The 27,927-nt window shown below is 39.9% G+C and overlaps 2 protein-coding genes across 43 annotated transcripts in view; both read left to right on the plus strand.

Moving 5' to 3' along the window:
- LOC116966354 (collagen alpha-1(XIII) chain-like) overlaps positions 1–16,151 on the plus strand; it is a 206,335-nt gene extending 190,184 nt beyond the window's left edge. For 33 of the 38 annotated variants that reach the window (XM_033012510.1, XM_033012494.1, XM_033012495.1 and 30 more), the window contains 5 exons: positions 843–896; positions 2,149–2,184; positions 4,608–4,694; positions 9,233–9,271; positions 13,936–16,151. In XM_033012510.1, the coding sequence (XP_032868401.1) occupies positions 843–896; positions 2,149–2,184; positions 4,608–4,694; positions 9,233–9,271; positions 13,936–13,968 (249 nt within the window). In that variant the 3' untranslated portion in view covers positions 13,969–16,151. Of the gene's footprint in view, positions 1–842; positions 897–2,148; positions 2,185–4,607; positions 4,695–5,245; positions 5,324–9,232; positions 9,272–11,483 lie in introns of all 38 variants that reach the window. The other 5 variants (XM_033012496.1, XM_033012514.1, XM_033012500.1 and 2 more) reach the window with 4 other exon arrangements.
- Positions 16,152–20,171: 4,020 nt separating this feature from the next.
- The window catches only part of LOC116966409 (cGMP-dependent protein kinase 2-like), a 37,367-nt gene continuing 29,611 nt past the window's right edge, over positions 20,172–27,927 (plus strand). For 4 of the 5 annotated variants that reach the window (XR_004410007.1, XM_033012620.1, XM_033012622.1 and 1 more), the window contains exons 1-3: positions 20,172–20,498; positions 24,131–24,623; positions 26,542–26,708. Coding sequence is in view for 4 of the 5 variants with exons in the window: in XM_033012620.1 (XP_032868511.1) it covers positions 24,166–24,623; positions 26,542–26,708 (625 nt within the window). In the remaining variant the exon portion in view is untranslated. The remainder of the gene's footprint in view (positions 20,499–24,130; positions 24,624–26,541; positions 26,709–27,927) is intronic. The other variant, XM_033012621.1, reaches the window with a different exon arrangement.

Here is a 27,927-nt window from a genome sequence, read left to right on the forward strand (position 1 = left end):
CAAATAGCTAGAGAAACTCAGCAGGATAGGCAACATCCCTTCTTCAGACTGAAAGCCACAGGAAGGGCTTTCGAGAGATATTGGTCTTTTTATTTATTTTAAGCAGAGAGAGGAGGTGATTCTGACTCCTGTGGGAGTGGAAGTGAATGGTGCGTAGATGGAGCAGTAAGGAGATGTGGGATGTTGTCAGTAATGCAACAAGTCAAGGAGAGAATTAATAGAGATTATTAAGTCACAGGTAACTTAATAAAGTGGCCACAAAAATCTCAATGTCATGACGTTCACACTAAAGAGATTACACCTTTGAAGAGTGAGGAAGGTATCCGAAGGGCAGGTCTAATGATTCAAGAACTTTAGAGATTATGACGGGTTGTGTTTAGACATGCACGTGCACTTCCTAGCAAGAGTAATTGAAAATGACCTGAAATGGAGCACTGCCAGATTTTTCTTCATTTCCTCAATCTTTGGCATCATTATGGCATCCGCATATAATGATGTCAAATAACTGGGCAATAAACACAGGGTGGTCCTGGTCAGTATGTCTCGGTTGTACGCAAACCGATTTAGTTATTGGTCTGCAAAATATATATTTTTCAATGCAAACTTTGTACACCATGTGCATAAGAAAGAAAAATGTGAAACCCATCTAAACATTCATCGCAAGAGCATAAACGTGAGCACATGTCCTCTGTAAGTATTCAACCATGTGCACAAGCTCATCTCAATTAAGAACTTTTTTTGTAGCTTTAATTGAAGAAGTTAGTATCAATTGATAGAATTAACACATTTTACTTTGATTATATGGGCTGTTTGCTAATTGTGTTTAATTGGTTTTGTTTTAGGGCGATAAGGGAGACATGGGAATTTCAGGACCAATAGGACCACGGGGATTACCTGTAAGGACGCTGGTTAATATGTTGTGTTCTGAAATAGTCTAATTTTAAGTAATGCAGCTGGTGGGATTTGAGTTTCATTTGTGTTTGGTTTGTTATTGGCTTAATATTGTCATGTCCACCAGGACACAGTGAAATACTTTGTTTCGTGTGGTATCCAGGCAGATCACATCATTTATGAGAACAATTATACCATACATGGTGCAACAGGTATCCCAAAAAAGGGAAAGGGAGCAGAGTGCAGAATATAGTGTTATACCTAGAGAAAGTTCAGATTTTAAAAAGTGCAAATGCTGCAACCAGATAGTTTGGAAGATCAGTAAAATTGGGTGGGTTCAAAATATAGATTCCAATACAAGTACTCCTAATTCTTGCCTGATGTATCGAGTTAAAATTGGTTTGGTTCATGGCAAGTATGGAATGTGTTTTATATCCCACCACATGATAAAACCAACAGGGAATTAACTGTGACATTAAAAAAAATCTACAAAATACTCTTTATTGTTAACGTTATCTCAAGATTAAATGGTAGACAAAAATGCTGGAGAAACTCGGCAGGTGAGGCAGCATCTATGGAGCGAAGGAATAGATGACGTTTCGGGTCGAGACCCTTCTTCAAGATTATATGTATCATCAGGTGAAGCTTTTAGGAGTATCACTTCCAGTTTGGGTTTCTGGGAAAACTATAGTTCTATCAATCAGCACCCTCCTCAATCAATCCAACTCAGATTAAAGTATAATTCAAACCATGGTTGCAAAACCACATATATACATCTTCATATGGACTTTTGATCAACAAAGCTGACCAATTTGCCTACCAGGTGCATAAGAAAGTGTGTGTATGCTTTGATTGTTAGCTCCAGCACCACCCCCTCCCCCTTACCTTGGCAAATGCAAAGTTTGAAAATTACCTTTTTAGATGCAACACCAGTAAGTGAGGCACAAAATAAAAGTAATCCAATGCCTGTACTGTTATCATTGACTGATATCCCACATCCTGTGGTTTGAATAGTTATTATCTGCAAACCTTTGGCTGGTCAATAAAGATCTCCTCTGGAAGCGATCTGATGTTGATGAATTAAGATCACCATGGTCTCTTGCTCTGTCTCTCTTGCTTGTAAACCAGTAATACTTTCATTACCACAGATGGTGTCTAATCAGTGAAGTCATTTCAAATTTAGTTTTATTGATGACTGTGTGTTGCATCATATTAACTCAACTTGAGAAATATGACCTCTGCTAATGTCTGTTTCAGGGTTCACTGGGACCAACGGGTGTAAAGGGAGGCCGGGTAAGATTGAATGGTCTTCTGCATGGTCTTGTTTATGTGGACAATTATGCTAATATGCATGAGTTATTGAAGTAAAATATCAGCTTTATTTACAAGGACCATATTTTCCTCTGGATGTTACATTTGGGAGGTGTGCAAAAAAAAAAAAAAAAAATATAGCAAACAGTAACAAATGTTGCATCTGATTCAATCTGAGAAGCCCTCATGGGAAATGCTGGTGAGAAACTATTTTCTTCTTTGGATTCAAGGGCAGGTTTGGCTAACCATGGAATAACTCTGGCAGAATAGCACCTGAATGTTAGGAAGGTGTTTGCTTGAAGAATAATGAATGAATATGGAATCAGTTGTGCATCAGAAACATGTCCCCTTCCATGCCGAATGTTTTTCCTCTGTATTTATTCCATTTGACCCCATGAGTCCTGGCAACATCTTCATAAAGTTTCTCGGAACCCTTTCCAGCTTAATGTTTCCTATCACAAGGTGACCAAAACTGAACACCATATTCCAATTACAGCCTCACGAGTGTCTTGTACAACTGTAACATAATGTCCCGACTTCTATACTCAATTGTGTAGGAAGAAACTGCAGATGCCGGTGTAAACCAAAGATAGACACAAAATGCTGGAAAAACTCGGTGGGGCATGCAACATAATTCTTTCTCTCCAGAGATGCTACCTGTCCTGCTGAGTTACTCCAGCATTTTGTGTCTATATTCTATACTCAATTCCCCGACTGATGAAGGCCAGCATGCCAAAAGCCTTCTTCACCACCCTGTCTACCTTCAATGCCTCTGTCAGGAAACCATTTGTACTCCTAGACCCCTTTGCTCTGCAACATTTCCCAGAACCCTACATTCACTGTGAAATTGCTGTCCTGATTTGACACCCCAAAATGCAACACTTCACTTGTATCTGAATCAAACTTCATTTTGCCATTCCTTAGTCAACTTTCCTAGCTGACCAAGCTCCATCTGTGATTCTTGATAACCATCTTCACTGTCTATGATACCACCTATTTTAGTGTTATCTGCAGACTTGCTCGTCATGCCTTGTACATTCTCCTCCAAATCATTGACTTCGATGACAAACAACAATCTGCCTCCAAATCAATAAAGCAACCTTCCAACATCACCCTCTGTTTTGTACCATTAAGCAAAGTTGGTATCCCGTTAGCGAGCTCTTCATGGGTCCATTACGATTTAAACTTCCAAATTGGACAAATCAGAAATAAATATAATAACACATATGACTCGTATGTGTTATTATATTTATTTCTGATTTGTCCAATTTTCTGTCATTTCTGCTGAATTACATGTATATGCAATTCCAATAGCTTGTAATTAATATTTTTTGGAATAAGAGATTTGTATGTTTTTGCGAATCAGAGGAAAATATTACCCTTGTCATCAGCAATGTAGAGACCATTATAATAATCAACAGCCAGTAATAAAAATATCCAGCCTTAACCATGTCTTACATGTAATCTAGGGTGCAACTGCACTTTAATTAAAAAGATGGATGTAATTTTTTAAGTATCTGTTTGATTAGGCAAAATCATTTTATTTGAAATTGTCAATTTAAATTATTTAATTTTTCATATCCATTGTACAAAGTAATCCTAATTCAAACAGATATACAAGAGAAAGTGTTGCGAATTGGAATGTGTGTGATATGTGGTAGATGTTTGAATCATACTGCATTGTTTCTTCTTTTTTGCAATTTTTCTCCTGTGTTCTTATTCCTTCCGACAGGTCTGCCTTACCCCCTTTATCCCTTCCTTCTGTTCTACATTAATCCTAAATTATCCTGCTTCCTCCTTCCTGAAACAGCATTTCCTTCTTCCTGACAGTGATCCTATTTTGCGAGCAAGTCCATAACAGCTCAATTTCTCCTAAACTAATGAACATTCTGATCCTCTAATTCATTATCTAATTTGCCTTGATATTTATAAGGAGACTCAAGTTTTAATAAAGTACCCACTGTAATCTCTTTCTAATTTTAAAATAATACAGAACAGGGTACAGATTCCATTTTTTAACAATATATTCTGATCCTTAATCATCTTTAAAATATCTTCTTGCTAAAAACTATACTCTGTGCAAAAAAAATTAATAACTGAATCATAAACTCAAGAAAAAGTACCTGAGTGTTTCCAAACACTGAAGGACTATTTAATCAGTCAGTCTGTTATCAGAAACAATCTTCTGTACGTGTTAGTACATCATCAGTATCATACCTTTAAAAACCTTAATGATACTGAAGTTTACAATTAAGTATAACTGTCCTAACAATTTAATCAATGATGAAGCAAATGTTTTAATGAACCAAATTTGAGATAAAATCGGGAAGTGTTAATTCAACGTTCTGTTCTCCCCTTTTTTCTATAGTGTCTTGTTCTTTGACTAATAAAAATATTGTTTGCAGGGGGAGAAGGGAAAGAGAGGTGCTAAAGGGCCTAAAGGGGATAAGGGAGACCAAGGAGTGCCTGGATTAGATGCACCTTGTCCATTGGTATGTTCTCATGATGTCGTTGAAAATGTCAGGTATTGTAATGGAAAAATAAGGGAGGAACTATCACCCCTGCCCAATGGTACCACTGATATGAATTCTTTCAGTGCAAACCTGAAGCCTGCTTTCATATATTGATATGGTTACTTGGTCACAAATCTACTTCATTTGGCTGGAGTATCTGCTACCACTGTAATGTGGTTTCAGAGCTATACCTGAATGGTGGACTACATGAACCAAGGTCCAATTGCTCTCCAGTGACAAAACGCAGTCAAAAATTCTTGGCCTGCCATATTGGCCCACCTCAATTACTCAACAGTAATCAAAAATCTTTTCTGGCCTTAAGATTGGTGAGTGTGTACAATGCAGGTCTGATGGTTTGCATCAAAGTTTCCTTTGTGGTACTTACTGGACATAGAAAGAACGATCTCTGATAACGTGTCACTTGTCACACGTCGACTTGTCTGCTCCAATGTCCTCCCTCCTTTCTCCATCTATGTGAAAGTTGATTCAAGATGCATTTGTATTAACCAAGTCAGTTCATTTTGTAACAGGGATTTCGAAGCATTAAAGGAGAAAAAGGTGAACCGGGCTTACCTGGCCTGGATGGGCTTGACGCCCCTTGCCCATTGGTATGGTGTTACATCCCTCCCCTTCCTGCACGTGAATCATTGTAATCCACTTTCATGCATGCTGGTGAACTAATAACTTCAAATGCAACCTAAGAAAGTACTGCTTCAGCCCCACAAATCCATGAAATCCAGTGATGTATATGCTTATTAGCTCATTTTGAAATTCTTTACATATTTGTTCCGTGCAATTCTTTTTCTCTACAAATTTGACAACATACACCAAAATACCTCAAATCAAATGATACTCGATTTACAATATATGAAGAGAGCCCTTTTCCAGACCATACACAAGAATAGCTCACAGCATAAACTGCAGACAAAAAGTGAATTAAATCTAACTGACTTGCATCTAGTGCAAGTTACATACAAATGACCTATTCAGTTAGCTATGATTTCATTCCACTTCAAAACTACTTCAGCTCACTGACTAAATGCTACACGACAACGATATGGAAAGTGTTATGTAGATGTAGGGTTAATACATATTCATTTTGTGTTTCCTACATTTCACAGTTGATACTTTAATTTCTAATCAATGTCCATGAATAGTCTTGTTAGTGATCTGAACATTTCTGTTATTGCTTAAGAAAATACTAATAGAGAACTCTATAAAGAAGTTTAGATATAAAAACAACATTTTTAGGAAATCAATTGTGAAAGGTTTTATGATAATGAAAATTAATCCTTTTACATATTAAAAATGTGACGTGTAAGAATGAACTGCAGATGTTGGTTTAAACTGAAGATAGACACAAAACACTGGAGTAATTCAGCGGGACAGGCAGCATCGCTGGAGAGAAGGAATGGGTCGAGACCCTTCTTCAGTTTCCATTTCCCTCTGTCCTTTGACAGTAGATTCTGGCAATTCTATGATAAAAACAAGCATTCATCACTGAAAATTCTGTCAATTAGTTGAATTTGAGTTAGATATTAATATTGCACAACACTAAAATCCATCCTATTTATAACCCTGTTCTATTTATAACCCTTCTCCCATGCTGGTCATTTATCTCATTGCTGTTTGTGGATGCATGCTGTGCACAAATTGCTTGCTGCTTCTCTTATATTATAATAAAGTATGCACTTCAAAAATGCTCCACTGGCTGAAGAACGTGAGGACATCATGAGGTCAAGTAAAGCAGTACAGAGTTGCAATTCGTTCTCACTTCTCGGCAATTAAACAACGCTAACCCATATCCTATGGAAAAGTTTACCTTCATTTTAGTGGCTTTGTCCTTCCTTGCAACTTCAAAAGCCAAGCATTCCCATTGAATTTCCCTTACTTATGTAATGCTGCTGCAGTTAAAATCTCTTGCAGAATCCTCTCTTATTTATCACATCAATGCTCCTGTTTCACTTTTCAAAACCAATTAAGAATTAACACCCCTCACTCCTTCCCCACCCTTCCTTAATTGCCACTTTTCTGAAACCCTGTCCTGAATGCATTACAACAGAGTACCAATGGGTTCATATTAATTACCTTAAATCATGTTTATGCCTAAATAAATCAATCTCATTGATGGTGCATCAGTGAGAAGTCTAATTCTATTTATTTTTGTAAGAGCCAAGAGTAATCTTAAGAATCCTTTCTATAACATAGAACATATTTAGCTTTGTGAATCGTTTCTTTAAGTATACTGATCCTGTTTTAATTACAAAAAGAGTTGTACCGAACCATTTTTCCCAAAGGCAGTGCAATGCATGACCATTAGTTTTAAAGCTTGCTTAAATTTTTTGCATTTGGAATCGATATTTTATAAGAAAGCATGTTGCTTACAACTGAATAGTCATAAGTAAATCTACTATTTTTAATCTATGAGGTACAGCAAACATGTAATTTAAGAATCAATTACATAATCAATTGGTTTGCTAGTTTCTTAGAAAGCAAGCAAGGCAGGTGAAAATGTGAGAGGGTAATCTGAGCCATTATGCTATCCAAGTGTGGCAGGAAAGACTTCCTTTTCAAAAGTCTCACTTGTTATGCTGATGCCTCACAGTAACATGAACACTGCCTGGAAACCCTGTTGCCAGAGTTTAATGAGATAAAGCTTGAAGCAACACTGCAACTGTGCAATATAAAATGATGGTAGTATCAAGAATTCAATACTGAAGTGAATTTTGTATCTCCTTTCAAGTCATATGATCTGAATCCATTTAGAAATAAATGGGTTAGTGCCAGATTAAAATAGCAGATGCAAGAGTATATGAGGAATCTATTTAGTGCATATCAGCAATCATTTCTTGATTATTTGATTAAACTCTATGCTGAATGGCATCTTTCCAGTGGATAGAGACTTGGTTACATTGACTTTCGATGCATAGTATTTGATATAATGGTTTGTAAAGGAAAATTTGCTAACTGAAGAAAGGGCTCAAAATCACTCCTTCACTGTTGAGTTTACTAGTTGAAGCAGTCATGTCCATGTGTACCAACTAGCTATCTTGGAGGATTGTATAAATCACAGCACTATTAGACTGTTCTATAACAATGTAGAACACTATTATTGTATTCACCAAGTTAAAGAATATGTGAAGCTGGGCAGACACAATGTCTTTAAAAAATGTTAACATTCAATAATATCACAGAGGACATTTCCAAGATTTGCCACTGGCAAGTCTTGTTATTTGAGAAGACCTGACACGGCAAATGTGGCAGATGAACAAGATCAAGAATCAGATAAATAAGATCAGTAAGATGATAAAGATGAAGGTGAGGAACAGAGTTAGCATTTCAGGTCAATGATCCTCCACCAGATGATCATCAACCCAAAACATTAACTCTGTCTCTCTGTCCACACAAGCTTCCTGATCTGCTGACCATATCAGCAATTTTTTTATGTTCCTAATAAATTTTATTTTACATTTCTGGGACTAAGAACTGGAAGAGCTCCTATAATTAGTTGAATGGAATTGTGGGTTGGGAGAGGGGGAAGGGAGGGTGCCGTGGGAGGGGGGGAGGGGGGGGGGGGGGGTTTGGGAAGAGAAAGGACGAAGAATAGAAAATTCTAGGAATCAAAATGCATGGAGGTTGATGTAATAAAGGTTACGATGCAACATTTTCCAAGCCTGCACAATGTTGAGATGAATGTTGACATGTCTGATTGAAGATATTATGTGTGTTTATTACCATGTTTCCACCAAGGCTAGAAATATGTTATATAGCCATAAACATCATCCAATAGCTGGCAAAACAGGAGCTGAGGTATTAGTTGAATCTAAAAGGATACAGTGGTAAAGTAATTAAATCCATATTGGTGTTAATGTAATTTAATCTCCATTAAACAATCAGACTAGGTTAGTTGTGATTCTAGTGCTGAATTGATTGGTGGTATTTTCTAACTACTGCAAAGCAAGATGCACTTACAAGATTACATTTCAGTTTTACCTCGTTAAGGACGATGAATTAATGTTTCAAATCGAAATGCTAAGATTTCAACAAAGGTATTCAGCCAAAGATATGTATCCAAGGACAGCTAGGGCTATCTCGAACAGCAAGCTAGATATTGTTAGTATAAACAGTGTTTCCCGTCTCAATCAAGCATGTCATAATTTCCAAAGTATTACTTTAATGCAATCTCTGACAACCATTCGACAAATTTCAATTCAGTAAACACTTGATCAAGAAACTCCTCCAATATAATTTGATGTTGTTTAAATTACAAAAATATGTAGTTGTCAAGTGGCCACAGTTCCCAAGTTTGGATCTCAATTTCAATTCTCCAGTAGATCTGATTCTAGTTTCCTGCTTTTCCTTAAAGGCACTTTCCATCAAGTTAAGGTATTTGTGAAGAAATAGTGGGAAGGGAAGCAGATACAGAAAGTAATTTAAATAGGTGACATAGAATTAAAATTGGATAGAAACAAAAGAAGGAAAAGATATATAAATATTTTCTCTGTTTGTACTTATAGGGTGAAGATGGTTTACCTGTACAGGGCTGTTGGAATAAAGTAAGTAGCGTTAAACGTATTTGAGCATGTTTGTGTGCTGCACCTATAGTGTGTTTTCTAATCAGAATGAATAGTGATTCATCTTTGAATTGATTGGAAGCTACAAGTGTGTGTAGCATGGTCATTGCTAAGCCTGTTCCTACTGTATTCGCTGGGAACTATAAACAAATGGAACAGGTTAAATCCATTATCATCAGCAATTACTATATCATTGCTTTAGAAATTTGATTTTGGCAAGGATTCTTCCACTGTTACCATTTTCTTGTTAATCGTGAACAGGCTTTAACAGTGGCAATAATATTATTACAGCTCATTTTCTTTCAATAGGGTCCTTTAGAAATGGCTCTCAATTAATCATGAATTTGTGATATAAAATTGCTTCTACTTAATACTGAGTTCATACACTGTAATCCATATTGGACCCGGAATTACACAGCAGCATCTCTGAAAGATACAATAACCACAAAATGTACAAAAAAAAGGAGTTAAAAATGCAAATGGTTGATTTAACATCAGCTAATTGCACCATAAAGTTGTAGAAATGTAGGAATTATAGAATTGTAGAAATATACCAGACCAAAATAAATGTACGGGCAACGTGCTTTGAACGGGAATTATCAGGTCATCTATTAAAACATGTAAATTATTAATGGCAATTATAAAGTGTTAATGTACCTCGCTCTTTGAAATGAAGCCACCATTCATTAGCCTTATTCGCAAAAATAGAATTTTTCATATCCCACAAATTCATCATCTCAATCTAGAAATTCTTCTATACAATATAAACATGCAACGATGAACATATTATCAAATCATCATGGCAATGAAGGGGCTGTTTAGCCCATCAATTCCATGCTAGATCCCTGAAACAAAGACTGTTTAACCCCTTCCAGTAAACTGCTCTGTTGTCATATTTGACATTTGACATTCATCCATTTATTGGTTAGCATCTTGAAGCCCAATACAATACGAATTTATTGTCATTTGAGCCCCAGTGAGACTCAAACGAAATTTTGTTTCCACAGCCATACAAACAAAGACAATGTCCTACAGACATACACACAATTAAGTTCACACAAACATCCATCACAGTGAACCCACTGTGATGGAAGGCAAAAGTCTTTTCTCTCCCCTGTTCTCCATGTCTCTCCCGATATCCAAGCCCCAGGCGGGTGATGATAAGTCCCACGGCCATTTTAGGCCGTGCGGGGCGATTTACGGCCCCGCTCCCGGTCTGAAAGTACAAGGTCGGAGCCCCAACGTGCGCTGGTGAGTCCCACGGCCATGAAGCCGTGCCGGGTGATGTACTTCCCCGCTCCAGGTCGTTCCAACCCCGCGACACGGGCTGGAGAAGTCGCGTTGCGGGAGCTCCGGGAAGCGGTCTCTCTCTCTCCCCGGACCCTCGAGCTCCCGATGTCTCAGTCCACCGGACCTGCGGCTGCGTTGCTGGAGCCTCCGAGCCCCAGGAGTCGAGTCGCAGCAGCGAGTCACCACCGCTCCCCACGCTCCGAAGCCGGCCAGCCCCACGATGGTGAGTAGTCCGCAGCTCCACAGCTCCGCAGTCTCCCGAGCCCCCGGGTCGTTCAGGTTGGAGGCCGCTCCACGGTGCTAGGCCCCAACGACAACGGAGATCCGACAGGGAAAAGGTCGGGTCTCCCGTACAGGGAAGAGATTTTAAACGGTTTCCCCCTCCCCTCCCCCCGCCCCCCACATATACACATTTAAAACCAAGCTTAAAAAAACACAAACACTACATTTAACTAGACAAAAATAAAAAAAAAGACAGACAGGCTGTAGGAGCCGCTGCAACGAGTCGCGCCGCCACCAGGAAAAGTAATGAGCATTATATAGAGAATCGTAATGTGTGAACTCTCAAACTGAGCTCTTTGATAGGATACATTCAAAACATTCTGTGTGACTTGTTTCAAGTAATTTTCGGAGAGGTGCTTATTTATTTGGTAAATAGGGGGTCAATCAATATGGAGAGAGAAATATCAGGGCTAAAAAGAAAGTTTCACCCAAAAAAAAAAAATCTCATTTGATCAACTTCAATAACAAATAATTGAGGTTATAAATATGTAGTTGTCTCTAGATGGCTCAATGTCAAGGACTTTCACATCTCAATTAAATTTCCCCTTTATTGACTTGTTCTGTGATGCCTTGGTTTGAAGTGCTGACATTTAAACTAACCTACATTTGCTTTTCTTTGCAGTGATGATGGTCTAACCTCAGAATGGAGTGTGTACATAGAATATTTATTTTTATACAGTTTTTTGCAATTATAAATGTTACCTTTTTTTAAACTAATTCATATTTTAATAACACATTTTGTATAAATGGTATTAAATCCTGTGTTGTCTACCATTGTCTTTGTATCTGTGTATTCATCTGCTAATATTGAGACATAATACTGCAGTTATTATTTGCATGATATTCGTGCATAATATAAGGATCCACAGCTGCATTGTAATTTATTGTATTATATGAAGTGGGCTGCCCTTAACTGCAGACCTGGTTATTTGAAGCCATTGCCCCAAGCCACCAATTGCAAACTGTATGTATTCCTGCCAGGGATTTATTTGTGTCTAAAAACAAAGTACTGGAGGAACTCCGCAGGTCAGGCAGCATCTTTCGAGGGAATCCGCAGACCAGAATCTTTCTTCAGAGTAGTCCTTCAGGCTGAAGAAAGATCCTAACCTGAAACGTTGTCTGTCTAATTACTTCCACAGATTCTGTCTCACACTCCGAGTTCCTCCGGCATTTTGTTTATTGTTCGATTCCAGCATCTGCAGTTTCTTGTGCCTCCATTTATTTGTGTTTTTTCTGCTGATATAACACAATGTGTGTTAACCCCAATATAAGCTAAACAATTCAATTCAATTACTTCAGCAGAGGCAGCTGATAATAAAAATTGGGAAGGGAGGGATGCGTTCCTTTTTTTATTTTTGTAGGTGAATCTGTATCAAATAATTATATGTCCTAACCAGGGCGAACAATATTAAGGAATGCTAAACTGTTGTCTCAGCATTTTCAAGCCAGCCATGGTTGATGTTTACATGTTGTATTAAGCTTCAGCTCCTAGAAAAACACTTAAGTGTTATTACAGTTCTTGACTGATAGCAACTCTTATTAATGGTTGTATGGTGACGAATAAACTGATTGTGATAACAGCTGAAAGTACAGCCTTTTTTTGCTGAAGTTGACTTTATGATTGGGAATAGCAGAAGGCACAAATAAAGATGTCATTTGACATGGCCCACAAGAATAAGGCTTGCTGTTTGTTTTCAACTAATTGCATGATCCAGAGGAATTTCCTTAACCATGTGTACAAGCCTTTAGATACTCTAAAGTTTGGAAGATATATGTATATACTGTTACAAGATGATGCCGTACATCTGCTATCCGCTTTACTGCCGGTAAAACAAATTCAGCCTTGAGCAATTTCTAGTCCACAGAGACACTGCTATCAAATGTGTTTTGCATCAATTTTCTGAGAATCACAAAGCAACAATTCACAAAAATAGAGAGCATTTGTTGGGTTTTTTCCTGTCCTGGATCTTTGATAGAAATGTTTCAATTAAATCTACCCTCATCCCGCTCTTTTCCCATACCCCAACAGATCTTTTTCAATCAATAATCCAATTCCCTTATTGAATCAACTTCCACTGGCATTGGGAATTCCAGTGGAACAACTATCTGATGTAGAAATAATGTTGTCACTCCTTCACTGCCACTTCATCAATACCCAGAAACGCGCTTCCTAAAAACGTTGACAACACATTCACCATGCAAACTGCAGCAGTTCAAAAAGGTGCTGCCATAACGTTCATAATCGTGGCAGTCTTTCAATAGGAATGCTTCACCTTTCATATGCTGGCTGTATCTGACCATCTAAAGATCTCCAAAGAGAGACATGCAGTACATTGCTTGTTGAATTGAGGGAACTGTGGAAAATCATTATCAGGGTATCTTCAATGTTCTCACCCTCTTCCTTTACTCCCTGGAGGGAAGCCATCTGATCCTAAGATGAAGGGCTAAGATGTGATTGTAGATTGTAGCAGTACTAATGCTACAGAGAGGTACAGCACAGAAACAAGTTCTTCAGCCCATCAAGTCCATGCCAACCATTAACCATCCATTTACCCTAAACCTACATCAATCCCATTTTCCGTACCATCCTCAACAGCTTTCCCCAGATTTTGTCACTCACCTACACACTAGGAACATTTTTTAGTGGCCAATTAACTTACCAATGTGCACATCTTTGAGATGTGGGAGGAAATTAGAGCAGGAAACCCCAAATTGGCATAAGGAGAATATTTAAACTCCACACAGACAACAACCAAGGTCAGAATTGAAGCCAGATCTCTGTCACTTCACAGTGAGGCAGCAGCACTATCAGCTGCACGTAAACACCAGGATCCATACATTTGTTTATTAACTAATGTCCCACAGACAAGCAAATCAGCCAACAGACTGGTGAAATGTTAAACCTTTTTTTTAAAATATGTGCGCAACCAGTTAGAAAACCCAAGTCTCTAATCTGAACACAGTGAGGTACATGTATGTTTCTACTCCTGAAACTACATGAGGAATCAGTGGACTTTGCTCATGACTGGCGCTTGAAGTGACAAATTCTGAACGATGTATTTACCTACTACCAGGGTCAAACTCCGTGGCTAAATGTTAAAAAGTAATGAATTTGGCCAAAGCTGGAATGATTTGAAAAGGGCTACAGAGCGACGTTCCACGACTCCTTGTCGAAAACAAGAGCTTGACGCAAAAATAATGGAGGAACACATGCTGGAAGTTACAGAGTTACAGAATGGGACATCTGCTGCGTAGTGGTCATTTGTGTACCGTAGTCGCTGAAATCTGTGGCTGAGCCACCTTCTTCCTTGTACATCAGGCGGGATGTGAAAAAGCAACAAAATATCCATGTGCATTTTGACTGTGGGACTCGAAGGTCAGTTTTACGGAACCAGATCTTTTGCACAGGAATGGTCTGCTGAGCAGTTTCTTTTGATAAACATATATATTTTTGGTAGACCTTTACCTAGAAGGTCACAGTCACTGTGGATTTATTTTTTCTCTTTCTACTGAAAAAGGAAGAGATAACTACACTGCCAAGTATGAAAATGATTCCTTTTTAACAGATGTGCTTTTGGGAACTGGCCAGAACTGCTGGCAGTTTTCATCTTTTATTATGGTGATATTTCAATGACTTAGTATAGTTCATTTAAATAAGTAATTGGTATCATCTCCTTTCTTTGAATCAAAACTTGTTTTGTTACTTTTCCTGCATTTGTGAATGATTTTTTTTATTATGGAGGGAGGGTGTTACTTCCCATTCACCCAGAGGATCCATGATCCGTTTCTCAGACAACTGCATTTAGATTTTTTAAAATTATTTTTTCTAACTTTACATGCAAAGAGCTTGTAAAGTTAGAGCTCTGTCAACCACACACAAACTAGACCAGTGCAACAAATGGCTAAATCCCTATGTTTAGGCTTTAAGATGCTTTAATTATGCTTCTCATGCCGATCTAGTGTTGGAAGCCATCAGTTTAAGTGAAGTGCAATTGGTCTGCAGAGCAATAATTTCAATTTTTACGGCCTATTAAAATCATACTTTGAAACCAAATGCATGCTTGACAACATTGTTACTTTTAAACAATTGAGATCCATATGACACCGGCCTTTTTAATATGGCCACATGAATCATCCATTCATTCCTATCCAAGCAATCCTTTTAGTTTTTGTAAGCCATAGTGTTATTGAGGATAATGAGATTCCATTTTGCTGTAATTCTTGATGCAAAGCGGAAGGAGGCCATTCAACTGATAATGCACGTGCCAGCTCATTAGCAGAGCTAATCAGTCTAGCTTCTATCAAACCAATGCCTTCGCAACTGGTGCTATTGTCTGAACATACTTTTCCACTGCTTTGGTTCCAGCCAATTGCTTGGTTAAATTTACACTTGGTTAAATAAACTTACTGCACATGCAAATTAAGGAGGGGATAAAAAAAACTTTTGAAGAGTTGTAAAAATTACTTTTAAGTTTTTCTAATGAATGAATCTTAGCAAAAAATATGTTCTGACTTCTGAAAATGTGACTTTTTTTTGATCCACAACATTTTCTAATCCTTGCATTCTGAAAAAAGTTTGCAATCTTGTCACTTTTTTTGTCAGCTTCTGTTTTACTCCAAGTATCTTTGCTACAGGAGTTATTTGCTACAGTCATTACAAAGCTACAGAAGCGATATGTACTATTGTATTCATTTTTAATGGTCAGTTTTAATGCAACATTCAATTTTGCATTCATATTGCATAAGTTATTTTGATGCTTTTGAATCAACTTGTTGAAGTGTATGCATTAGCAATCACAGAAAGCCATTTACAAACTTTTTATATCAGGATTTGTTTTTGTAGCATAAGATGTATGATACTATAAAAAAAACTTGTAAATTAACTTGTATTATATTTTTTGAGTTTATTACATTGAAGGAGATCAGTAAATATGACTCCAATTTCCAGTTTTTTTTTGTTGAAGCGCTAGACATCTGTTTACTGACAGAGTCTATTTGCAGGCTGTTCACACGTACTAATTGCATGCAGAAACTTTGATTGTATAAACATCTACTTTTTAAGAAATATATTTTTCAAAAAAAAATCAAATGGATATTGTACTTTACCTGTGCATTTAGTGCAGTTAACTTTACCACTGCATGTGGGATTCTGCTCTGAAAACATCATTTATTTTACCCGGTGAAATTGTAAAGGGTTTGAATAATATGTGGTTTCTGACAACATTTGGCTTATCATTTTTGTCTGTTATATCTGCTGTACAGAACATAAAACTTTTAAAATGAAATTCCACCCCATTGTTTCTTTATTAATCATGGTCAATAGAGAAAGAGCAGGTGAACTCTGTTGATGCCCAGGGTCTGAAGAAGGGATCCTACCCAAAACGTCATCTGTCTATTTCATCCATAGATGCTGCCTGGCCCGCTGAGTTCCTCCGGCAGTTTGTGTTTTGCAAATAGAGGAACATGTTAAGTGAAGTATGGCAAAGGACCTAAAAACTTTCCCCAATCTTGGGGAAAATCATATCTACTCCTCCACCTTCCATATAAAACACAAGGTTGAGTTACAATGCCACTGCAATGGACAACTAACTGAGAAGCAATGTATTCTAAGCCTAGTTTTTGACCACTGTTGACACCCATGAATCATGAGAATCATGAGAATAAAATCATGAGAGGAATAGATCGGGTAGATGCACAGTCTCTTGCCTAGAGAAGATGAACCAAGGACCAGAGGACATAGGTGTAAGGTGAAGGGGAAAAGGGTTAACGTTCAATTTGCTGCCCCCTCTTCTTATACCCTTTTGAGCAAGGCATAAAAGCTATGTTATCTAAAACCTAGGTTAGCTAAGCTAACATTTGTTATCTGCCATTGGCATTTAAACCCCGCAGCAAACAACACCTGTTCTGAAGATAGACACAAAATGCTGGAGTGACTCAGTGGGACAGGCAGCATCTCTGGGGAGAAGGAATGGGTAACGAACGTATCAGGTTGAGATCCTTCTTCAGACTGATCCATCGCAGCAAGTGTGGAACACAGGGCACAGAAGGAGAACTATTGCGAAAAGTGGAAGATCGACTGTCGGTACCAGTAATCGGGTTGGGTCCGAACTGCGAGGTCTGGAACCGGAGTTGGAATCCCCGAGCTAGAAGATGGAGATGCAGGCAAGCACCGAGAAAACAAACATGGTTGTGGTAGTGAGTCTGGGTTAATATGTGGTCGTAGAGTCGGCGATCAGGAGGAATCACAGAGGGAGAGCAGCGAGAGTGGAGTTGCTGAACTCTCGTCGGAGAGAGGAGAAGAACTTCTTCAAAGAAGAAATACCTTGAGGAGATTTCACAGTGGAGCAGACAAAATATGTAAGAAGGAACCGTATAAACCGAAGAGAGACACTAAATGCTGGAGTAACTCAGTGGGACAGGCAGCATATCTGGAGAGAAGGAATGGGTGACTTTTGGGTTGAGACCCTTCTGCAGACTGAATTCCACCTAATTCTGTATTTTATACTGTACTTTCGTCATTGAGGATTTGTGATATAATTTTAGGTGGAATACAAAAAATCGCCAGAAAAATCTAGTGTTACTTGGACTGCTGCAATCTTGAGCAAAAGTGCTTCAGGAATTCAGCATTGCATAGTCATAGTTATACATCGTGGATGGAGGCTCTTCGACCAAGCCTACCCACGCCGACCAACATGTCCCATCTACATTATCCCACCTGCCTACGTTTGGCCTGCATCCTCTAAACCTGGCCTGTCCATGTACCTGTCCATCTGTGGAGGGGCTGGACAGGTGACAATTGGGGTCTTAATCCTTCTTCAGACTCATTGTCCTTTCAGTCTGCAGAAGGTTTTGGACCCGAAATGTTGCCTGACCATTTCCTCCCCAGATGCAGCCTGATCCACTGACTTCTTCCAGAAGTTTGCAATACGTTATTTGGACGAGAAGTTTCTACAGATATTATGCCTGCTTCAGAACAGTTTTAATTATTGTGGTGAAATGACGTACCCTGCTAATAATTCCAATGTGGGAATGGGATGGTCCGCTGCTGATGTCCACTTCACGATCACCTCACAGAGCGTCTCTTATCAGTAAATCTAAATAATTCACGCAAGGGAATGGTAGATGCAACCTCTATTCACAAATCATCTGTCTCGTCATCCCTTAGTCTTTGTCTCGAAAGGAGGAAGGAAGTTGTAGACTTTTCAGAAAGAATTAAGATAAATGCAATTAGAGGGCTGATGCTCCCAGACTTCAAAGTGGATGGAACATGCGGAACTCATCATGGAAATTTAGTGTGAGCTGAACTGTCATATCAGCTCCATGCTCAATATTTCACCTTTCCTTTAGTCAATAGAATGTGGACTGCGGTTTGTCTTTGGAAGGCAGATCCCCTGCTGTGATTCTCCCTATATCTTCAAAGAGTGAACATTGAAAAGCCCTAGATGTACTTTCCTGTAGTTGAAGCATTGAGCGGCGGTGATTGAAGTTAACAGATGCCAGTACAGATCAAAGATTAGGTTTCGGTTATTCATTGTCAAGTGTACCAAGGTACAGTGAATAACTTTGTTTTGCACGCTGCCCAAACAGATCAGATATACCATACATATATACATTCAAGTTAAATTCAAGTAAAATAGGTGAGGCAAAGGGGAAGACACAAAGTGCAGAATACTGTTCTCAGCATTAGGGCGCATCAGTTCCATAGACCAAGTCTTCAATAGGATTGGAGATGAATCGGACAGCAACCTGGCTTATGGAAAGACTACTTATTGCAGGTCAATTGGTCATTGTAAATTATCCCTAGTACATAGCTGAGTGATCAAAATCTGGAGTTACTACCAGGAAATTGGGGAATTAAAAATAGAATTAGTGTGGATGCTGGAATGCTGAGGAAAAATAATGTGCTGGAGTAGCTCGGCGGGTCTGGCAGCATCTGTGGAGGGCGACATTTTGGATGGGGACCATTTTTCAGTCTTATTCACTGGAAATGCAATTGTGAAAGGTAAATGGGGCACATGTTTGTTGAACCCTGGAGCAGCCATAGTATTAAAAGTATAATTTCCATCAAGGTCACAATTGCAGTTATCGTCAGAACCAAAGAACTTGGACCACAGCTGGAGTGTGTGGCCTTTGGAGGAGACTCCACCACTTTTGTACATTAACCTGGTTATCTTGACTATTTCCCCATCCATATCTGTTTCCTTGCTCCTTGATGCACTCACGTATGTATCCAAAATGAACTGCAGATGCTGGTTATACCAAAGATGGACACAAAATGCTGGAGTAACTCAGCGGGTCAGGCAACATCTCTGGAGAAAATGGATAGGTGATGTTTTGAATTGAGACCCTTCTTCAGACTCAGGCACTCATTCATGGTTTGATTATATTCCTGTACGGTATGATTTGGTTGGTTGGAGAGCATTGCGAAACAAAGTGTTTCACTGTATCTCAGTGCACGTGACAATAATAAGCCAATATATTAACAGTTTCCAAAACCAATTCGATCCCAGTGTTAAATAAAGTTAACAGCTGAGCACCAAAGGTGCCTGCTCTCGCGAGCCTTTCCTTTGCTGACTGTGAAGTTGACCCTGGAATTCAGGTAATTGGCCAAGTTTAATGCCAGAGGTATTTTTGAGAATGATTGGGGTAACATATGATGGGCGTTTGATGGCCCCGGGCCTTAGAAAATTGAGGGGGGACCTCATTGAAACTTACCGAATAGCGAAAGGCCTGGATAGAGTGGATGTGGAGAGGATGTTCCCACTAGTGGGAGAGCCTAGGACCAGAGCCCAAAGCCTTCGAATAAAAGGACGTACCTTTAGAATGTAGATGAGGAGACATTTCTGTAGTCAGAGGGTGGTGAATCTGCGGAATTCATTGACATATTCGGCTGTGGAGCTTTTAAAAATAGCGGAGTCGGGATATGGGGAGAAGGCAGGAACGGGGTACTGATTGCGGATGATCAGCCATGATCACATTAAATGGCAGTGCTAGCTCGAAGGGCCGAATGGCCTACTCCTGCACCTATTGTATATTGTCTATTGTCTAAAAATCACTGGATATTTTTAAGGTGGAGATTTATGGGGAAAAGGCGAGATAATGGGGTTAAGAGGGGAAGTTAGATCAGCCATGATTGAATGGTGGAGTAGACTTGACGAGCCGAATGGCCTAATTCTGCTCCTTTAACTTATGAACATAAACTGATGAACTTTCTGACGGGCTCGCACTCCCTGTTTACACCCGCCAGAGGGAGGGACTGAGCCGAAGGGGATCAGCGCAGATGTGGTGGGAGGTGGGAGGCAAAGATACTGGGAGGTGGGAGGTGGGATCGGCCGTCGGTTTGGGCACGTCCCGGTCCCACTAACCCCGCAGTCTGTCCCAAAGATCTTTGGTCTAACCAAGGGCCACTACGGTGCAAAGCCCAGGAGGGAGAGAAGAGGAGACAGCGCCGGGATCGTGCATCAGCCCAGTCTGCCTGTGTTTACCGGTGCAGAGAACGGCGGCTTCACAGGGAAACAAAACAAAGCGCTGTGGAGGAACTAACTCATCAGGTCAAGCAGCATCTGCGGAGGGCGAGAGATGGCTCGGGTCTGGACCCTGCATGGGGGTCGGAGAGGGGAGATGACCTGTTAAAGAGGTAAGCCAGTATGTGTAGGAAGGAACTGCAGATGCTGGTTTAAACCGAAGATTGACACAAAAAGCTGGAGTAACTCAGCGGGTCAGTCAGCATCTCTGGAGAAAAAGGAATAGGTGGCGTTTCGGGGTTTGTACCTCTTTGTTCTATATCTCTACATCACCGTCTATATCTCTCGTTTCCCTTTCCCCCGGCTCTCAGAGTGAAGAACCCGAAACGTAACCTATTCCTTTTCTCCAGAGATGCTGTCTGACCCGCTGAGTTACTCCAGCATTTTGTGTCTAAAAGAGCTGAGAGGGGCTGGCGAGCGCTAGGTGCAACCTGGTGAGGCGAGGAGGGAGTTAGTGGGCAGATGGGGCCAGGTTGGAGTGGGGGAGAAATAATGGGAGAGGTGGAAGGGAGGAGGGTGACTCAGACCCTGTCTTCCCCTCTACCCCCATGTTAGCTCCAATATCTCACCGCTCTCTGCACGCACCACTCCCATCTTTCTCCCTCCAATCTATCTCCCTCCCTTCCATCCACCTATTTAATCTGCTGGTGTAAATGCATCTACCCACAACTTTTACTAAATCTTATCTTTGAGATTTTAAACTGCGATAGTCAGATACTGTTTTGAAAGGTTTTGTTGGTTAGCTTCCTTTCAGATTCCGTACTCTCTGTGGGACGGGTGTACATTGAACCTGATGTTTGTTACAGCGCTATAGGCGTAAAGATACGTAAAACAGATGAATTCGCCTTTCCCTCCCTCCCACCCCGAGGGACTGGTTTACTTTGCCCCCTGCCAAAGTATCGCGCACCAACCACCAACCTGGACAGAGCCACTGTCGTGCCGCTGCCGATCGGAACGCCTGTTGGTGTTTAGTTGAGAGTAGTGTTAAACTTGTTCATGATATATGTATTTTTATTTCTATTTATTTTTTACTGCACACTGAATGGACACTGGTTTGAGTAACGTTTTTTTGTTTCCTCTGGGTATGTGAGTACTCAGGAAAATAACAATAAAGATATACAATACAATACAATACTTCGCAGGGCGGGGGTTACAGGATTAGATCAAAAATAATCAGTGCAATCTACGTTTGAGTTCATTGTTCTTTCCCCCATCCGCCGACCCAGTTCTCCCGCATCCAAGCTGGTTTTCTGAATTCTACATCACAAGGGCAATACTGGTCAGCGATTCCCGGGGTCTCTGTCCTGCCTCAACCCTTCCACCCTACCCCCTGCACCCTTTGTATTACAATGTATTCTCCGCCTTCCTCTGCACTTTCCCTCTCCTTCAAACTCATCCCTCTTCTCCCTCCAATCTCTCCCTCCCCTCCTCGTCTCTCAATTCACAATCTTTTCAATTCCCCTTCCTACTCCCTCCAATCTCCTCGCCTCCTCCTCTCTCAATTCACGTCTCTCAATTCGCTTTTCCTTCTTCTAATCCTCCTTCTCCATATCTCGATTCACTATTCACTAATAAATAATAATAATAAATATTTTATTGATCCCCTCAGGGAAATTCAGAATGTTATGTCTCCGTACACATTCAACCCATCACATCTGTATCCCCCTGAGCATTCTCCGTTCCTTTCCCTGCAACCACATCATCTTCCCCTTAGTCTCCCCTTCTATACAATTAACTGGAGGGGATCAAGCCTACTCCTTACTGTCCAATAAAACCACATCTGCTCTAATCTCAAACACCTTCTCATATCTTCCTCATGAAGTTTGACCTTCCTGTTATCCTAAATGATGTATCAGCCTTGAGTAGATTCAATTGTTCAGTCTGCACAGCTTTCTGGAGTAGAGAATTCCAAAGATTAAGGATCTTCTATTCCTTCTCGTCCTGCAGCGATACTTTATTTTTGGATTTGTGGAGAAGTATCTTCACAACCATTCCCCTGGGGGGAGAAGAGTTAAAGATCACTTTCATCATCGTTTGACAAGTTGAAGGGTTTTGATCTCCTTTCTCTATTGTCTTAAAGGTTTGATTAATTTATCTCATGATGTCAGGTCCATACAACTCCCTTTTACTAATCTCACTCTCCTATTGTTTCTCCAGATTGGTTTGCACTTCTAATATTTATCCATCTTTCCCTTTGAACAGTGTATAATCTCAATTGCAAATGGGCCAATGGATTCTAATTCTAATAACACTTAGTCTGAAATACGTTCTTCAAACCTCTCCACTTTAATCTTCAATGCTAAGTTATTCCACCTAGTTTCAGATATCATAGATACTTTCATTATATATTCTTTCACAGATTGTCCTTTTACTGAGTAGCTGAACGTTTGTTTTATAAGTTCCAAGTTCAGCAATCTGTAACTATATGGTATGTTTTTCTCACATTTTATATCTATTCCATAGTGGTTGACCTAGAAGTATTCAGGACCTTTGATCTAACTAAAATGTTGGATATATTTATTTTCACATTCTCTTTTTTTGTAAATGGCTTAATTCTTATAAACTCCACAAATCAGACACCTGTGGTTCTTAACAGTTTCTTTCATCACGAGATGTCAGTTTCATCACGAGAGGTCATTGAAAATGACATGCGTTGCTTCATAGAACACGGAACGTAGAACAGTCCTGCACAGGAACTGGCCCTATGACCCACAATGTGCAAATCATGATGCCAAGTTAATCTATTCTCTGATGTACATGACCCATATTCCTCCTTTCCCATTTCCATGTCCCTGTCCAAAGATGCCTCCTAAATGCCCCAATCATTTCCACCACCTCCCCTCGCAACACATTCTAAGTACCTACCACTCTCTGCATGAAAGTAAAACTTACCCCGCACATCTCCTTTAAACTTTTCCACTCTCACCTTAAAAACTATACACATGATATTCTATTATAGAGCCGGAGAACAAGGGTTGAAGAGGGCCGTGCAAGGGGAGGGACAATGGGTCATGGGACGACCAGAATGGAGGTGACGGCTGCAATGAACCTTTGTGGCCAGCTACACACAGCTGGGGCTGTTAAATGGCGACTCGTGCATATAGACTCAGTGGGTATTCTATACCTTCTGTACTAACTGGAGATTGTGCTTATGTGTGGTGGTAGTCAAAGCTGAACTGTACCTTGGTACACATGATAATGGAGAAACCATTGACTAGCTCCCCCATTTGCTAACCATTGGCTTTAGTAATTTTTAGCTGACACTAAGAAAATAAACTTTTAACTATTAAAAAGACCTTTAATTTTGGAAAATCCATTGGGAAAAATAACAGTTACTGCAAGTCTGAAACTCTTAGACCATTAAACCTCCTTTTCCCCAATGCCTTCCCAATATTCATCCGTCACCCAGGGACCAAAAGCAAATCATCATTTTCACACTGCTATTGTGAATGTGTCGACCATGTTTTCTACATTAGGAACAAATGGCAGCCTAGTACATGGAGATCCTGGAGAGGACTGCACGCCCCATTAATCAACTAAGTAATGCCCTTGGGATCTTGGGCTAAGGTTTGATGAGAATTTTACACATATGGTTAAGTGTAATTGTTTAATGTATCATTTGCAAAGAGGAAGCGATTGTTAATGGAACCAGAAACAATCTGTTAAAGAGTTTTAAGAAGCACTATATCAGCTGCCTGTGTTTTAACAATATTCTACTGTATGAATGTTTTCTTTATTTTGGCAGCAGTCTAGTTTGGCATCTGTTGAGAGATCTTTGGGATGATTTATATTCATGCAATGGGAAACGGTTCTGTGAGAGCACCAAGGCCTGAACAGAATAACTCCCCCCGTACCCCGACAGACACCTCCTTGGAGAACTTGGAGAACCTCAGAGGGAAGATTATTACTCTAGAAGAAGAACTGAGGATGAAGGATGAGCAGCTTAGGCAGACGTTGGAGACAATACAGTCGCTGGAAAAAGAACTTAAAGGGAAACTTTCCCAAATCGGCAAGCTTCAGGATGCCATTGGGTCCAATACCTCTTCTGCCAACCAATACAAGAAGCTGGTCAGTGTCATAAACCAAGGGCCAAAACGCTTTGCCCAGGTGGCGACTGAGATCCACCGACGCCTCAAGGCCAAAGAGGGAGTGTCAGCGGAGCCGACCTCCCGGAATTATTACTGCCACAGTGTGCAGAAGTTCTCCATCGAGCAGCTTCGAGTACGGAAGGATTCCAGGTAAGAATGAAGAACCTCACCTGGCCCAGCAAATGAGCAGCTAGATTCCCACAACAGTGTGGGAGATATACAACCCATTCAACTTAACATGCTCCTCAGACCAAGGACAACCTTAGAAGGCAATCACATCATTAGCTTGGATAATTTCTGTGCTTATCTATGCACCATACTTTCTCCTCAAGCAACATCGTAAATGGCCACAATTTTAACACAAATTCAAACTTGGCTGGGGATCGTGTAAGCTCATACGTATTGCATCATACAATTTGCATGGATGTGTATAGTTCTAAGGCAACCTATAAATTCCCAGTTAATTACCTGCAGGTTGGTCACAGCACAGTAAAAATCTCAGAATAACTAATGACCTGGTTTGATAATCATCAGCAGAAGGTTTAGCTTTCATTCTTACAGAAGATTACAAAACCAAAACACTGAGCAAATACTGAACAATGAAGTCTCATTTTCAAATTGACAGCAATATATGTTTGAATCCAGAATAATTAAAGGCAATAATCTAAAGGCTGCAATTTAATTGTTGGATATGAACCAAACTGTGCATTCTGTTAGCTGAATTACTAAGAGGTTGTAACTCTAAGATTCTCCCCATTCTGCAGTAGGAATGATTAGAGATTTCTTGCAGACCAGATTCAGTGACATTAAAAAAAAACTATTAATTTTCTGGTATAAAAACACAAGAACAAAGGAGCTGTCTTCTTCCACTCAATCAGCATTGTCTCTAAACAGCACATTGATTACCATGTTTCCTAGTATCCTGGTCAATATTAATCCATAATAGTATTAAACCTCACTATATGTCATTTATCATATGACAGCTGTCTGTTGTCCTTAAATAATAGTTTGAGCTACATAACAACATAAGTACTACAAAACGTACCAGATTGTGTGTAAAATACTTTGGAACATGAAGGTCCCTGCATTGAAGAGTAAGGCAAGAACATGTATTTCTATTTTTCTTACACTACCTCGGGCTGCCCCATCAGGTTTGATAATTTATCCAATGGCCTATTTAATCCTCAGGCCCATGCATACATTGGGAGTTTGTTTACTTAACAAAAGTACATGGCTGTGGAGAGGTGGTTCATATGACTATATGAACTTGTTCTGGTGATATCATGATTCTCATTATTAGTTTGAATTGGATACAGACCAAAAAAAAAACCCTCAAAGAGCAAATAGAAATAATGAACTACAGATGCCGATTTGCAAAAAAAAAGACACAAAGTGCTGGAATAAATCAGCAGGTCAGGCAGCATCGCTGAAGAACATGAATAGTTGAAGTTTTGGGTTGGGTCTCTTCCTCAAACTGACCAGTCTATGAAAGGTCTGGACCCATCCCGTTTCTCCAGGGATGCTGCCTAACCTGCTGTGTTACTCCAGCACTTTGTGACTTTCTCAGAGAGCAAGTGTGCTCCTCATTTTTGGCTGTCCCTATCTCAATGGTGGCAATCCTTCAATTTGATTCCAGCACAGTAAAAATAAGTATCTGAAGAAAGGTTCCAATGTCTCTGTCCACTTCCCTCCATAGATGCTGCCTGCTCCATAGATGCTGCCTGAGTTCCTCAGGCACTTTGATCTTTGCCATCCCTCGGGTGTTATGGGGAGAAGGCAGGAGAATGGGATTGAGAGGGAAAGATAGATCAGCCATGAATGAATGGCAGAGTAAACTTGATGGATCGAGTGGACTAATTCTGCTCCTATAAATTATGAAAATTTAAACTTATGAACTTTGTTCCAGATTCCAGCATTTGCAGTCTCTCGTGCATCCAACATGAAATATCAAAAATCTCCCTTCCACTCTGTGTTAATTGCTAAATACAGGAGGGTAATGTACGTGGAATGTTTTTGTGATGATTACCACTAGGGATGTTTGTGATCACCTGAGTATTATATTGTGCAGCTTGAGGAGACTGATAACGGATGCGATAATGCACAACGAATTCCTGAAGCAGCTGGAATCGCAGCATGTGAGGGAGATGGTGGAATGCATGTACGAGAGGAGCTACCAAGAAACAGATCTCGTCATCCAGGAGGGAGAGCAAGGAAACCACCTCTATGTTCTGGCAGGTGGGCCTCATCATATTGAACCGTTAGAACCATTCTAAACTTCCTTGATCGTCGTCTGCTTTGATCTGTTGTTTTCACATCTTACCCTTCCATATCTTTAGTCTCCCTCTCCCCTGACTCTCAGTCTGAAGAAGGGTCTCGACCCGAAAGGTCACCCATTCCTTCTTTCCAGAGATGCTGCCTGTCCCGCTGAGTTACTCCAGCAGTTTGTGTCTATCTCATTGTATTAATGCTTGATGTAAAGGGTGCCGGTCCTTCAGGCCGATCTGCATGTCACCTTCATGAACCTGACTTTGCTCCCTATAACATGTATTAAAATCCATCCTCCAGTCTTCTGAGAAGAGTCCAGGTTTTCACCATTTGTGTGTAAGTGACAATAAACAATAGGTGCAGGAGTAGGCCATTCGGCCCTTCGAGCCAGCACTGCCATTCAATATGATCATGGTTGCTCATCCACAATCAGTACCCTGTTCCTGCTTTCTCGCCATATCCCATGACTCCACTATATTTAAGTACTCCTAAACAACATTGGTGTTGATTTTAGGATAATGTTCCATATTCTTGTTATGTGTTTTAATGATCTTGTTGTTTATTGATTGGATAACTGACAATGTAATGATCTAGTTCATAGAATATAGAGCATAGAATAGTACAGCACAGGAACAGGCCTTTGGCCCACAATGTCTGCCCAATATGCCTAGATAAACTAATCTCATCTGACTATATATCCCTCTATTACCTGCATATCCATGTACCTGTCTAAAAGCCTCTTACAGTAACTGCCACTTTTGTATCGGCCTCCACAAACAACCCCGGAAGTGAGTTCCATACATCCACGGCCCTCCGTGTAAAATCACTTGCTCCGTATATCTCTTTTAAACTTCTCCCCTCTCACGTTAAAGCTATGCCCTCAAGTATTTGGGGGTTTTTTCCATCCTGGGAAAAAGGTCTTGACCGTATACCCTATCATTGCCTCTCATCATTTTATACGTTTCTCTTTGGCACCTTCGTGGAATTCCTGAATATTTAAGTTATAAATTAAAACTGGAATCTTCATCTCTTCATTTTGCGGCTTTTTTTTTAAAGAGGAATAATTGAGAAGGGATGTGATGGAGAACTATGAAACAAAGCAGCGGCTTAATCGGACAGACATTGAAACGATTTATCCACTTATCTGAGGGTCCAGAAGTCAAGGTCAAAAACATGAAACAATTACAGT

The sequence above is a fragment of the Amblyraja radiata genome, chromosome 37 (assembly GCF_010909765.2).
Source record: "Amblyraja radiata isolate CabotCenter1 chromosome 37, sAmbRad1.1.pri, whole genome shotgun sequence".
NCBI classification, from domain to species: domain Eukaryota; kingdom Metazoa; phylum Chordata; class Chondrichthyes; order Rajiformes; family Rajidae; genus Amblyraja; species Amblyraja radiata.